Source organism: Cervus elaphus, chromosome 9 (genome assembly GCF_910594005.1).
Source record: "Cervus elaphus chromosome 9, mCerEla1.1, whole genome shotgun sequence".
In the NCBI taxonomy this organism is placed as follows: Eukaryota; Metazoa; Chordata; class Mammalia; order Artiodactyla; family Cervidae; genus Cervus; species Cervus elaphus.
In genome coordinates this window covers 83202499-83218728 of record NC_057823.1, presented here as the reverse complement: position 1 = coordinate 83218728, position 16230 = coordinate 83202499, and the positions used below count along the sequence as shown (strand labels likewise).

The 16230-nt window shown below is 34.2% G+C and overlaps 1 protein-coding gene across 6 annotated transcripts in view; it reads right to left on the bottom strand.

Moving 5' to 3' along the window:
* XRCC4 (X-ray repair cross complementing 4) overlaps positions 1–16230 on the bottom strand; it is a 277860-nt gene that overhangs the window by 152708 nt on the left and 108922 nt on the right. For all 6 annotated transcript variants that reach the window (XM_043913542.1, XM_043913539.1, XM_043913540.1 and 3 more), the window contains exon 4: positions 5920–6086. In XM_043913542.1, the coding sequence (XP_043769477.1) occupies positions 5920–6086 (167 nt within the window). The remainder of the gene's footprint in view (positions 1–5919; positions 6087–16230) is intronic.

The following is a 16230-nucleotide window of genomic DNA, read 5'->3' as shown; positions in this document are numbered from 1 at the left end:
AAATCACTTTAAAAAGTTTTCATTGATTTAAAGTTTTATATTGGTAAACAAATTTAGCATTTGTAGTTTGCACAATGAGAAAAGGATCAAAATTGGAAATTCAGAGCAAAAAAGCTTATAAAACATCTAAATGCCTAAATGTAATAACTTATTCACATCTTTGGCTTATTTCCAAAAGAACATATTTGTGAGAGAAATTTGAAACAAGGGTAACTGTAGCCTGTTTCTGGTACTTTGTTAATATTACTATAATAGCAACCATGATCTTGTTTTGGGATTAAGTGATTTACCTAATCTGTTCTCCCAAAATAGATTATGAACTGCTCCATAGCAAGAACATCATATGCCAAGTTGTATCTTATAATCTAGCAAACATACACACACACTTAAATGTATGCACTTATAAAATAAATGAAAGCATCCAAGTTGAAACTTCCAAGGAGATATGTAAAACACTATATACTTTAAATTTAGGTATATAGGACAAAAGATAAAATTCTTTATCATTTATAATTTTTCTACAATATTCAAATGAGCTAACAAGAGACAGTACTAACTTTAATCCCTCATATATATATAAAGAAGGCAGACTAGCAGAAATTGAATATACTTGATATGTGCCTACACATAAGACAATTAATAAACCTCTATTTTAAAGACTAAAACATAAATTATCTCATGCAATGTATTCATTTAAAAGCAGTTGAGGACTTCTCAAAGGAAAGTAACTCAGCTCTGTGCTCTGTGACATCCAGAGGAGTTGGACTGGAGGGTGGGGTGGGCGGGAGTCTAAGGAGGGAGGGGATATATGTATATACAATGTATATATATAGCTGATTGTTGTCAGCAGAAACCAACACAACATTGTGAAGTAATTATCCTCCAATTAAAAAAAAATAAAAGGGTAAAAACTAAATACAAAAAACATTGAATATTCAAAATAAAAAATTTCTGGATGGGAAAACAAGGAATTTAAGAATAAATGTCAAGAACACAAAAAAAATGAGAGCAGAAACAAGGTAATTTCATAGAAAATAACATCTCAAATAATACAGATTAAATGATAACCCAAAATAAAACAACAGATACACAAATGTTAACAAGTGATACTTAGAAACAGTACAGTAATCCTTGTATTTTCAGCTCTGACCAAGTTTATACCCAGGTCAGGGTTGTTCAGCAAAAGAATATCTGCATAGAGTTCAGAGGACAAAGAATGCTAAAAAGAAATGGAAAAGAAAGCAGTGGTAAAGAGATTTAATAAACCTTTAAGTACTGAAGAAGATGGTAAACAGCTGTTCCTCATCCTTTCTGATGACAGAACAAGAGGAAATGGCCTTCAAGTATACCATGAAGGACTCAAATTACCAATAGATGGAAGGAAGCATTTTCTGCCTGTGACTGTTCTTAAACAATGTAATGGGCAACCAACAGGAGTTGAAGATATATCTTGAGTCTTTAAAAATCAGACTGAATTCATCTGGCTATAATGTGATCCTAGCTTGAAGGCAGAGAAGAGCTTTCAAGGTCTCTTCTATTCTAATGATTCCATGAGTGTCAACCCAATTCAATCTGCTGAAAACTGCCTCCAATTATAGGTTTAATAACTATAACTCAGAGTAAAGCTAGAGAGTTTCTAACTTGATGTTTGAGTACAAACAAAAGACCTATTCACTAACACAGAACTTGAGAACTGTTATTTGAAACTAAGAAGGAAAAACCAGTGAAATAAATATAGCTGATGACCTAAGGATTTACACACGATATTTCTAATGTTTTCTCCTTCATCTAAACTAAACAAAATTAAGTGAATCCAGTAATGTCACTTGTTTAAAATGGAGCTAAGATTGCAATTATTAAATAGCAAATAAAAAATAACAGCAAATATAGACCACCAGCCCAGTATGGATGCATGAGACAAGTGCTCAGGGCTGGTGCACTGGGAAGACCCAGAGGGATGGGAAGGAGAGGGAGGCGGGAGGGGGGATCGGGATGGGGAACACATGTAAATCCATGGCTGATTCATGTCAATGTATGGCAAAAACCACTACAATATTGTAAAGTAATTAGCCTCCAACTAATAAAAATAAATGGAAAAAAAAATAAATAAAAGCAAAAAAAAAAACTATACATGTTAAAGCTCATCCTTTTCACTCTTATTGCAATTCCTCATTCCTTACTCAAACCGTATTCATTCTCCCCCATTATCCCAAATGGAAATAGCTTTAGATTTGGCTCTGATTATAATGATACATGTGTATATACAAAAATATATGCAAAAAATACTCTCAAGAAGTAAGAAAATTTAATCCACAGTTCCAGACACACACTTCAGTTCAGTCAGTTCAGTCATGTCTGACTCTTTATGACCCCATGAACCGCAGCACACCAGACCTCCCTGTCCATCACAAACTCCCGGAGTCCACCCAAACCCATGTTCATTGAGTCGGTGATGCCATCCAACCATCTCATCCTCTGTCGTCCCCTTCTCCTCCTACCCTCAGTCTTTCCCAGCATCAGGGTCTTTTCAAATGAGTCAGCTCATCGCCTCAAGTGGCCAAAGTATTGGAGTTTCAGCTTCAACATCAGTCCTTCCAATGAACACCCAGGCCTGACCTCCTTTAGGATGGACTGGCTGGATCTCCTTGCAATCCAAGGGACTCTCAAGACTTCTCCTATACCACAGTTCAATTTTTCGGTGCTCAGCTTTCTTTATAGTCCAACTCTCACATCCATACATGACCACTGGAAAAACCATAGCCTTGGCTAGATGGACCGTTGTTGACACAGTAATGTCTCTGCTTTTTAATATGTTGTCTAGGTTGGTCATAACTTTCCTTCCAAGGAGTAAGCATCTTTTAATTTCATGGCTGCAATTATCTCATGATGTACTCTGCATACAAGTTACATAAACAGGGTGACAATATACAGCCTTGACGTACTACTTTTCCTTTTTGGAACCAGTCTGTTGTTCCATGTCCAGTTCTAACTGTTGCTTCCTAACCTGCATACAGGTTTCTCAAAAGGCAGGTCAGGTGGTCTGGTATTCCCATCTTTTTCAGAATTTTCCACAGTTTATTGTGATCCACACAGACACACACTAGTTATCATTTAATTTTCTCCTTCTAGATATTTTTTATCTAAAGATGTATTTTACAAAAAATGAGATACCATCCATATTTTTGGTAATTCACACTTCTCTTCTTAACACAACATAAACATTTTCCATGATATGCTTTTTGCTCATATAATATCCTATTCTCTATTAAATATATTTCAGACCTATCTACCATAGCTTCTAAGTGAATTCTCAGCAACTATTTTGTGCCCCTCCTCACTCTCCAGGCACATGTAGTCTGGAAAAAAAATCTGATAAAGAAATGATCGAATCATGAATGGACACTGATATAAGACTAATCAGGAGCAGCCCAGGAAACTGAACTGTGACTAGGCCTAAAGAAAGGAACTCAACTCTATTTTCTATGTGGATAGATACCTAACTCAGAATGTCTGTGTCCTATTTCTAATCTCTCTGAAGACTCTTGACCAGTACTACTGCCTTATGGAAGCAGTACTTGTAAATCCTTTGCTCATTTACCAGTGAACTAAGACTGTGGACGGGGAACAGTTCAGGAAATACAGTTTGGCTGTGACCAAGGTGTATTTACAGCTCTTTAAAATGGCCATTTTCTGTGTGATAGGAAAGAAAAACAAATTTGGGAAATAGGTAAAGCTACTAATCTAACATCTGGAATACATCCAGAGCCTAGAATTCTCTGGAGTGGATTTTGTTTCCTCTGTTTGGAGGGCCACTCCAAGAACACACATCTTCAATTCCTGAAAAAGATATGTGACCTGGTATTCAGGAAAAAAAAAAAAAAGAATAGCTGGAGTGTAAGACTGGTGATAAGCTACACGGCTGTGCATTTGATCAAATAGGTAACTTTTTGTCACAATAACACAAGAGAATTTTCTGGATAATTCAGAAATAGCAAATTGAGCATCTGTGCGACACATATTATATGTACCCTCACACACTGTCTTACAGTACAGCGTGTATTTGTCTCCACTGTCTCATCTTTGCTCCCTGCTGATTTCCATCTTATGGCAGTGGTGTTGAATACTGATGAGATAATACCTCTTTCAACCTCTGGCAGACATTTTAAAGCAATTTGCTCAAGTACCAAGTACCCAGTCTGCATTTTTGTGGGCAATTTGTGGATCAAATTTCCTATCATCCTGAGGGTATTTTGAGTTTTTAAAATAATGGCTTATCATGACCAGAGTACATCTCCTTTCATTTGATTTATTTTGAATATAAAGTAGAAAAATACACCTAGAATACTGGTATAAGTCCCAAAACATGCTTTCTAGAACAAACATTTTGTATTAATTCATAGCAACATGAATTTCAAAGAGAAAGTGAAAAAGAAACAATAACATATTTTTCTGTATGGTTTCTTAACATTTACATAATTTTGACTTCGTCTAACTATATAATTGGAGATAAAAATTAATTCAGAACTAAAAGAAAACAAGATACTTTATTAACATAAAAATGAGAGTCAAAAAGAACAGCATGTATACTATCTATGGTGAAACAGATCACCAGCCCAGGTGGGATGCATGAGACAAGTGCTCCGGCCTGGTGCACTGGGAAGACCCAGAGGAATCGGGTGGAGAGGGAGGTGGGAGGGGGGATCGGGATTGGGAATACATGTAAATCCATGGCTGATTCATATCAATGTATGACAAACCCACTGGAAAAAAAAAAAAAAAAAACAGAAAAAAAAAAAAAAAGTTAAAAAAAAAAAAAATGAAAGTCAATATAACCAACTTTTAGGTGATAGGTGTTAGGTTCATGCCTTACATTAATTAATAAATGTAAGTGAATGTACAGAAATTATTTCTTCTAGTAAACCTCATTTACACATAGATATACTGATAAAAAGCCTTCATATTTTTCATACACTTTCCCATATACTTACTGATGCACATATAGAACAATCTTAGTGAGCACCCTAAAAAGACCCTAAATTGATAAATGTTCTTATGTTTTAGAGGTACTGGATCGAATAAAAGATTAAAAATCTTTATATACTGGATGTAATAATAAGCATTATTACTATTTTTTATATTCTGCACAATTCTGTCATATGTTACAATGTATACATTAATATATGCATATTATATTAATATGTCTTGGTAGAGATATAAATATTCACAATATACATTTCTTTCAAATATCTTTTACATAATAGAGTAATACAGCTATACCCTGGACCAGCCTAAATCATGATATAATTGAGAAAACTGCATAATTGAGAAGATAGGTCACTTTCTTCTTCATTGTTTAAAAGAGGCAAAATCAGGAAACTAAAGGCTTCCAAATATCCAGCCGTAACAACCATGTCTTTTTAAAATGCTGACAATATGAACTTTCAATCAATCAGCAAAAAATAAGTTTCTCTCAGGAGCCAAAACATACTTCACCTGAAACAGATGTCATTCATAAAAAGATTTCAAATAAGGTATCAACTATGCTTATTTATATTTCATTTCTTTTTTTATTCATTATTAATCCTATAATTTGAAGTCAATTAATCCTTATAAATATCAAACTTCCTAAACTTTGCTTACTATTAATGGGTTCTGATCCCCACCGTCCAATTACTTCTGTTATTAGTTTGCTGGTGCCACCAAATACTAATGACCTAAAAGTGTTATTGTTCTCCTCTATTGTACAATAACAACAAATAATTTAATTTAATCACATTAAGTAGAGGTATAATCAATGGCATATTTAGTTTTAAATATATGATAGTCTACATATAGCATAAGTGTATAAATCATTAACTTAGAGCTACAATAATATAAAGAGCTGAGTGTTCTTAAGATACAAGCACATTATGTACACACCGTCCTTGAACATCATTCCAATCTCTCAGAAGCCTTTCATTTTCTTTCTGCAGGTGCTCATTTTTGGCTTGGCTTTCTGCAATGGTGTCCAGGCAGTGACAAATAAGTTCTCTAATGACCTCAGCTGGGCTTGCAATTTTCTCTAGGTTGAAGGAACCAAGCCTGAACTAGGATCAAAAGAAAACATGATTAGTTTTGGGAGAAAAATCAAGATTGAATGGCCCAGTTTTAAATATATATATTTTTTGCTGAGAGGGAAAAAAGGTGTAAGATTTAAATATAGTGCATTTACCAGATATAAATACAGTGAACAAAACTACTGGGCAACTTCCTACTTTCTTATAAAGTTTATCATATAAATCAACATAAAACCTAAGAAAAAAAATTAAGTGGTAAGTCACTCTCTCATATTTTAGCAGGAATGAAAACAACATAAATACCATAAAAACATGCTACCATCTGTTTCTACTATCTAGTACATATTTTAAATCACTATACACAGAATAATAAAATAAATTTCACATGAAAACTCTTTTTTGGGGGGCCACAGTACATGGCATGTCTATGGGATCTTAGTTCCCTGACCAGGAATAGAAACCATGCCTCCTGCCATGGAAGTACAGTCTTAGCCACTGGACCCCCAGAGAAGTCCCATACATGAAGATTCTAAACTCCAGTTTCTGTTAATACTGATAGTAAAAGCTATCTGTGACGAAAGAGCAACATTTTTAGAACATCTAGGAGAAATATAGGTTTTTAAATTTATAAACCTGGGAACAGTAATTACTTCTCTGTCAAAAATCAATAATTTATTACTATAAATTATAAATGATAATGTCATATGTCAAACTTGAGTACTTTTGTGTAGAGGTAAGACATAAAAATATCTTAAATCTTCTATTAGAGGGCACTACAAAATAAAATAGTTTAATACATCTTTATTATAGTTAAGGAATTCTAAAAGAGAGACAGGCTTTCCTCGTTTTGGTAGATAAAGATACTAAAACACAATGATTTAATAATAATGACTATAATTATCCTTGGGCTTCCCTGGTGGCTCAGATGGTAAAGAATCTGCCTGTAATGCGGGAGACCTGGGTTCAATCTCTGGGTTGGGAAGATCCCCAGAGGAAGGCATAGCAACCCACTCAAGTATTCTTGCTTGGAGAATATCCATGGACAGAAGAGGCTGGTGGGCTACAGTCCATGGGGTTGCAATGAGTTGGATATGACTGAGTGACTAAGCACACAGCACATAATTATCCTTACTATTAGAATTATTATAACTAAAATAAGATTTTAAATGACAATTAAAATTATATAGTTACCATATCTTATAGTTGAGGTATAACTCAAGCATAGCACAAATATAAACTCATTTAATCATCACCAAAATGGAACTATTATTATATCCATTTTAACTGAGGTTCAAAGTGGTTATGTAATATATCAAAGGAGTAAAATCAAGATCCCACTATGCTATCCTGTTAAACTATTTGCTGACATAATGAGTATGCTAAACAAACAAGTAAGAGGAAGAATTAGCTTCAGAATCTACACATAATTCTAAACAGATTCTAAAGACATTGAGTAGGTGGCAATATTGAGAGTACAGAACTTTTTATTTTGTTTGTGTTGTTATTTAGCCTCCTGGATAAGTAGTTTCTATTATGGCATTCACTGATAGGAATATTTCTAAAGTATCTTGTTTGTAAAGGAGCACTCCTATAAATATGTTATATATAGATTAAGAAATATTTAATAATGACTGATAATTATGAGACAAATCATTATTAGTCAATGTACAAATAAAACTAAAATTTCTAAAGTAAAACTCCAGTGTTTACAATCCGAGTGGTACTTTATAAAATGTTTCTGTAAATTCCTATAATTTAGGATTATTCAGTTGTTTAACCCCACAGGGTAAATTTTTCTGAATGAATTACGTTGACCAATTTACTTTTAGATTTTCAGATCAAAACCATAGGTAGATGTTTTTTACTTAATATCATAGAAATTCGGTGAAAAGATTTAAATACTAAGAATTCCTAGATGTTGAAAACTATTTACATATACTTGCTTAAACTGTAAAGGAAGACAAAGGATTTTTATATTCTTGTATTAGTTCAGTTCAGTTACTCTGTCATGTCTGACTCTTTGCGAACCCATAGACTACAGCACAACAGGCTTCCCTGTCCATCACCAACTCCCAGAGCCTACTCAAACGCATGTCCATCGAGTCAGGGATGCCATCCAACCATCTCATCCTTTCTCATCCCCTTCTCCTCCAGCCTTCAATCTTTCCTAGCATCAGGGTCTTTTCCAGTGAGTCAGTTCTTCACATCAGGTGGCCAAAGTACTGGAGTTTCAGCTTCAGCATCAGTCCTTCCAATGAATATTCAGGACTGATCTCCTTTAGGATGGACTGGTTGGATCTCCTTGCAGTCCAAGAGACTCTCAAGAGTCTTCTCCAACACCACAGTTCAAAAGCATCAGTTCTTTCACACTCAGCTTTCTTTATGGTTCAACTTTCACATGCACACATGACTACTGGAAAAACCATAGCTTTCACTAGACAGATCTTTGTTGGCAAAGCAATGTCTCTGCTTTTTAATATGCTGCCTAGGTTGGTCATAGCTTTTCTTCCAAGGAGCAAGCATCTTTTAATTTCATGACTCCAGTCAGTATCTGCAGTGATTTTGGAGCCCCCAGAAATAAAGTATCTCACTGTTTCCACTGTTTCCCCAACTATTTGCCATGGAGTGATGGGACTAGAAGCCATGATCTTAATTTTTTGAATGTTGAGTTTTAAGTCAACTTTTTCACTCTCCTCTTTCATTTTCATGGGCACATAATAATAATGTATTATGGGCACAAATGTTATTCAAGGATTGAATAGTACTGGTTTAGCCACAAAGAAATTTTGTATGTATTTGTGTATCTTTTTTTGAAATCTAAGAAGGTCATAATGTCTGCTTGATGCTTTCATTTGTTTTATCTCACCTCTTCCTATTTCTTAATAGAATGGAAACAGACTAATAAAAATTGTGCTTTATTTCAATGAGTACATACAGTTGTGTATATACATATATATAAAACCTAAATTCAGCAATTTGAGCTTAGCTCTAATTATAATAGTAAAATTATAATTTTTTATTTAAGCTGAATTCTAATTTTAATAGTAAAATTATTCTTAAATTATCATTTTAAAATAGCATTATTATTATTATTAAACCTTTACCTAAAAAAGACTTGGAAAAATTACAAGAAGTTTGAAATTATTTTAGACTATTTGTCACATCTGATTTATTTCTCTTAAACTTAAAATCAAATGGCCAAAACTCTGGCTTTGAAGTACATATAATGAGTCCATTTAACAAGTATATAAGTATAAATAGGAAAGTTTTATCTATGCAAATTATATAATACTTGAAAGTAAATTTGAGTAATCTTTTAAAGCTTCTCTTATGCAAACAAACACATAAAGATCAGCTATAGAATATTACTTCTTTGAGTCAATACAGAAGAAAAATGAAGCATATTTTATTTTTAGACAATAGATTATCAGTAAAACATAAACCCAAACCATGATTTTATATTCTCACATTTCCATAATTGTTGGGCAGCTTTGACTAAGATGCACATAGAAAGGAGAGAATTTTTTATCACTTGGAAGTTTCAACAATGTCAAATGGATAATGATCCATTATCCATTTCCAAGTGTTATATTCAGGATCATATTTTGATCCTGAATGAAGTAAAATACAAATGGAGAGGTAAACACAATCCCCTAACCTATTTTAGATGGCAAAAAATAAAGGGAACAGTTTTAAATCACTAATAACAAACACCTTCTTTCAAAATATCATTCAAATGCTTATATTCAAAATTCCAAAAGAGAATTCTTCAATTTTTTTCTTGGCTATTCAGTGTAGAATAAGCTTAAAATGCCATTTATTCTTGAAAGCAGGCAATCATTTATCAGTTTCTATTTTTCTAATTATATTCACTAGTTTTGGGTCCTTTAACAGGTGTGAACATCTGTTATTTGAAACAATGAAAATAATCAAGAAGTATTTAAAACTCAATCCAAGAAAAATATTTTACTTGAAATATTCTGTTTATTTTGTAGAAAAATTCTGGAATGTATGAGAAAATGAGTCATCTAGACCATCCTGCCTGTATTCACATAGTTCAGAGCCAAGTCAGGAAATGTCCTTTTATTCTCACTACCTCTGTTCCTGCCTGTCCACCTTATTACAGATGTAACGTACCATATGCCCAATTGCCCTAGACTTATCAAACGGCCTCAAATCAGGCCTAATGAATTGAGAAGCATAAAATATTTCCGTGCTCTAACTCTACATCCAACCCATCTTTATACCATCCTTCAAATAAAAAGTGGAAACTTGAAAAAAGTGTTAGCAAATTCCCACAAAAGTAACATTGGATGGTTGTGTCAACTTAAAAGTCCTTTACTTTCGTTTTTTGTTGGACATGTAAGGCTATTAACACAGCTGTTCTTTATTAGTTCTGTAATTTCAAAATACTTTTCAATATAAAATCAGGACTTCAAATAGTACACCAGAGTCAGAAACCACAAATTAAAGACATTTTGAAAGCATGTCTCTTCTTTAGAGGCATGGGCAAAAATAAATTTTTTTGTAGTTAGTTCTTAAGACCTTATGGTGAATTCACTGTACACAGATCTATACTAAGCACCTCGCTCATTCTATAATCTATGATTTTAAGCTATGTTTTTATTTTTCTTTGTCAAAAAAGTTCAAAACAATTAATTTTTTAAAATACTGGTAATCATAAGTTGTACTAGTTGACTCTGTCATTTATTTTAGCAAGCAAAACAAAGCATTTTTTATCTGATTTGCATTAAAAATTCACTATTTCAGAAAACATATCCATTTTCTTTAGATGGTTTTTTATTCCAGACATCTTTAAATCTAAGATTAAATGCCATACCCTCTTACCCATCACTTCAAAGCCCAGATCAAATTCTCTTTATCTACTTTAGCCTATATTAGCTTCTCTATTCTTAATACTTCAGAGTTTGTCTCACATAATTTTTCAGTTTCATCCTCTCTGTATCTCTCTTGTTGCTTCGGAAATGCAGTGTTTTCCTTTAAGTTTCTAGTATTTTGAGATCAGAGACCATATCTTATATGTCTTCCTTAATTTCCACAGAGTCTTATAGAGCCCTAGACATATACTGATCATTAAAAGACTTAAATTTTTTAAAACCGCTATGGTACTTATTAATAAGAGAATAAAATTATATGTCAGGTAAAATATATAATTGGGACAGTGACACTCTAAATACAAATTAAGAAATCTTGAAGCTATTTAAGGAGATAACAGTTTTATTTTATTGAATAGTATAATTTCAGCAAAAAGGGCATGGTTAAAAGACTGTGTAATAGCTCTTGATACTGTGATAAAACATTGGTTTAATAAAACCTAAAAAGATTTGTTTTTTGAAGAATGTAAGAATGTATATGTACTGTTTTCAGGTTCTTTGGCATGGCCACACAGATAAAGAGAATATATAGTATTGGTAAAATACACAAAATAAACACTAATTTCAGGGGAATTGTTTATGGTCACTGCAAATGTTTCTGGGGACAGGAGGATTCTCAAGGTGTGAGTTGAACTCTGCTTAGAAAATATCAACTAAAGAGGCTGATACATTATCAAAGCAGTCTAAATAACCTTGCAGAATTAATCTTTATTACTGTCCTGGGAACCAAGATGTAAACATAAAGGAAAAGGAGGAATAAAGATATCTTGAGATGATTCCTAGGCAAATAAATGGAATTCCCTTTTGTTCAGTATGTGCTTTTAATTTATTAACATATTAAAAAGGTTTAGCTGTATGCACACTAAAAAGCAAGGCCTATTCATTATAGTTTGTAATACATGATATTTTTATATTATAGAAAAACATACAGCTGTAAATACAGTTGTTATAATACACAGTTGCAAAATTCTAGTAATAAAGGAAACAAGTCAAGTTACATAGTAAAAAGGAAACTAACCTGTGTTATTTTAGCCTAGTTATGTTAATCATCAACTGTATTTTAATCAACTATTTTTTACTAATATCTTTGTATCATTAACTCTTTGGTTTTGTGACCTACTGAAATGTTATTTTAGATTTAAATTAAAAATATTACAAATTAATATTCTAAACCAGTGACATACCTCAGTTGACAACTGGGCATATTATCTTCCACAGTAGCTGGAACTGAGAAAAGAATGCTGATAGGACTTTCTAAACAGATAAGAGAACTTTATTGTGAGACTATTAACCTCAACTTTCCAATTATTTTCTTGCCCACATTTCTTAAATCTTATTTAAAATGTTTAAATATCTTAAAATGATTATATGATCAAGTAAGACTTGCATATGCAGGGCTTCAGATGTGTAGATCCTGTACATCCTTACAATCAAAATGCAATAATCCAAAAATAAAAAAAAAATACACTGAGTTCTAGTATAGATCTATAAATTATTAGCATTTTAAGGGTATGCTGCAATATATTAAGTATCATCTAAGAATTATTTGGGATTCATAATTGCAAAAGCCATTAGTAGGAATCAGAGAAATGAAATTAAAAGCCCAAATGTCTTTGTGATAAGGGAATTTCAGAAGTTACTGCTACTTTAAATGACTACAAATGTTTATTCCATTATGTCCTTGAAATGAGATGGTGAACCTTTTGGTTCATGGAAAACATAGTAAAAAGCAGATTTATCTTAGTCTAATTAGGAGTTATAATAAACAATGAAAAATATGTTATACATGGATTTAGAATCAACAGGTGACACTAGTGGTAAAGAATCTGCTTGCCATAACAGGACACGTAAGAGGCACAGGATCGAACCCTGGGTTGGGAAGATCCCCTGGAGGAGAGCATGGCAACCCACTCCAGTATTCTTGTCTAGAGAATCCCCATGGACAGAGGAGCCCAGTGGGCTACAGTCTATAGAGCCACAAAGAGTCAGACACGAGTGAAGCTACTTAGCACGAAAGGCTTTAGCAACAGTTAATTGGATTGAGGGTAGCAGGGTAGGTAGATGTCAGGGGTTGCCTATTATTTACCTTAAGTTTGATATTATTTTCTGATAAAGAAACATTACCTTGGATCTTCTGGCACTCTACTAGATCTCATAACACTTATCTAATCATATTTTCATAGTATGCTTCTCTGTCTTTCATTTACAGCGTAAATGGTAATATTTCTTAGATAGGACTCTAGATCTATCTACAGGATAGACTATAGACTATATAGTCCTATAGACTCTATAGGACTCTACAGAGATCTTTTTTCTCTGTAGAGATATATGGTTATCCACAATATTAGCTTCCATTATTACAGATTAATTGAGAAACTGCCAAATGTGTATCAATAGGTGATACCTTTTCTCAAGTCAGGACTTCTATAAACAATTACCATAGCATTACAATATCTACTTGTTTTTTTCTTCAGTTCAGTTCACTTCAGTCACTCAGTCATGTCCAACTCTTTGTGACCCCATGGACTGCAGCACACCAGGCTTCCATGTCCATCACTAACTCCCAGAGCTTGCTCAAATTCATGTCCATAGAGTCGGTGATGCCATCCAACCATCTAATCCTTTCTTATCCCTTTCTCCTCCTGCCATTAATCATTCCCAGCATCAGGATCTTTTCCAAGGAGTTGGTTCTTTGTATCAGGTGGCCAAAGTATTGGAGATTCAGCTTCAGCGTCAGGCCTACCGATTAATATTCAGGACTGATTTCTTTTAGGATTCACTCGTTTGATGTCCTTGCAGTCCCAAGGACTTTCAAGAGTCTTCTCCAACACCACAGTTCAAAAGCATCAATTCTTCAGTGCTCAACTTTCTTTATAGTCCAACTCTCACGTCCATACATGACTACTGGAAAAATCATAGCTTTGACTAGACAGACCTTTGTGGGTTAAATAATGTCTCTGCTTTTTAATATGCTATCTAGGTTGGTCATAACTTTCCTTCCAAGGAGTAAGCATCTTTTAAATTAATGGCTGCAGTCACCATCTGCAGTGATTTTGGAGCCCAAGAAAATAAGTCTCTCACTGTTTCCATTGTTTCCCCATCTATTTGCCATGATGTGATGGGACTGGATGCAGTGATTTTCAGTTTTTGATGCTGAGCTTTAAGTCAGCTTTTTCACTCTCTTCTTTCACTTTCATCAAGAGGCTCTTTAGTTCCTCTTTGCTTTCTGCCATAAGTGTGTTGTCATCTGCATATCTGAGGTTATTGATATTTCTCGCAGCAATCTTGATTCCAGCTTATCCTTCATCCAGTCTGGTATTTCGAATGATGTACTCCACATATAAGTTAAATAAGCAGGGTGACAATATACAGCATTGACGTACTCCTTTCCCAATTTGGAACCAGTTCATTGTTCCATGTTCAGGTCTAACTGTTGCTTCTTAACCTGCATAGAAGTTTCTCAGGAGGCAGGTAAGGTGATCTAATATACCCCTCTCTTTAAGAATTTTCCACAGTTTGTTGTGATCCACACAGTCAAAGGCTTTGGGGTATTCAATAAAGCAGAAGTAGATGTTATTCTGGAAATCTCTTGCTTTTTCGATGATCCAATGTATGTTGGCAATTTGATCTGTGGTTCCTCTGCCTTTTCTAAATTTATCTTGAACATCTGGAAGTTCATGGCTCACATACTTTGAAGACTGGCTTGGAGAATTTTGAGCATTACTTTACTAGCATGTGTGATGAGTGCAACCGTGCGTTAGTTTGAACATTCTTTGGCATTGCCTTTCTTTGGGATTGGAATGAAAACTGACCTTTTCCAGTCCTGTGGCCACTGCTGAGTTTTCCAAATTTGCTGGCGTATTGACTGCAGCACTTCAACAGCAACATTCTTAGCACTTGAAATAGCTCAAGTGGAATTCCATCACCTCCACTAGCTTTGTTCTTAGTGATGCTTCCTAAGGCCCACATGACTTTGCATTCCAGGACATCTGGCTCTAGGTGAATGACCACACCATTGTGGTTATCTGGGTCATTAAGATCTTTTGTGTATAGTTTTTCTGTGTATTCTTGCCACCTCTTCTTATATCTTCTGTTAGGTCCATACTGTGTCTGTCCTTTATTGTGCTCATCTTTGTATGAAATGTTTCCTTGGTATCTCTAATTTTCTAGAAGAGATCTCTAGTCTTTCTTATTTTATGTTTTCCTCTGTTTTTGCACTGATCACTGAGGAAGGCTTTCTTATCTCTCCTTGCTATTCTGGAATCTGCATTCAGTTGGGCATGTCTTTCCCTTTCCCCTTGCCTTTAGCTTTTCTTCTTTTCTCAGTTATTTGTAAGGCCTCCTCAGACAACCATTTTGCCTTTTTGCATTTCTTCTTCTTAGGGATGATTTTGATCACTGCCTCCTGTACAGTATTATGAACCTCCATCCTTAGTTCTTCAGGCACTCTGTCTATCAGATATAATCCCTTCAATCTATTTGCCACTTCCACTGTATAATAGTAAAGGATTTGATTTAGGTCCTATCTGAATGGTCTAGTCATTTTCCCTCCTTTCTTCAATTTAAATCTGAATTTTGCAATAAGGAACTCATGATCTAGGCCACAGTCATCTCCTGGTCTTGTTTTTGCTGACTGTATAGAGCTGCTCCATCTTCAGCTGCAAAGAATACAATCTGATTTCAGTACTGACCATCTGGTGATGTCCATGTGTAGAGTCATTTCTTGTGTTGTTGGAAGAGAGTGTTTGCTATGACCCTCAGTGTGTTCTCTTGACAAAACTCAGTTAGCCTTTGCCCTGCTTCATTCTGTATTCCAAGGCCAAACTTGCCTGTTACTCCAGGTATCTCTTGACTTCCTACCTTTGCATTCCAGTGCCCTATGATGAAAAGGCCATCTTTTTTTGGTGTTTTTCTAGAAGGTCTTGTAGATCTTCACAGAACTGTTCAACTTCAGCTTCTTCAGCATTAGTGGTTGGGGCACAGACTTGGATTACTGTGATATTAAATGGTTTTCTTTGGAAATGAACAGAGATCATTCTGTCATTTTTGAGACCGCACACAAGTACTGCATTTTGTACTCTTTTGTTGACTATGAGCGCTACTCCATTTCTTCTTAGCGATTCTTACCTACAGTAGTAGATACTGTATTTTTTTTTCTTGTACTAGTCCAAAAGCTGCAAAAAGATAGGAGCTATATATGACTCAAATTAGCATTCCCTTTTTTTACATGGTTAAATATAGAATGTATTCATCCATTCATTTATCTGACTTTTTGAGTA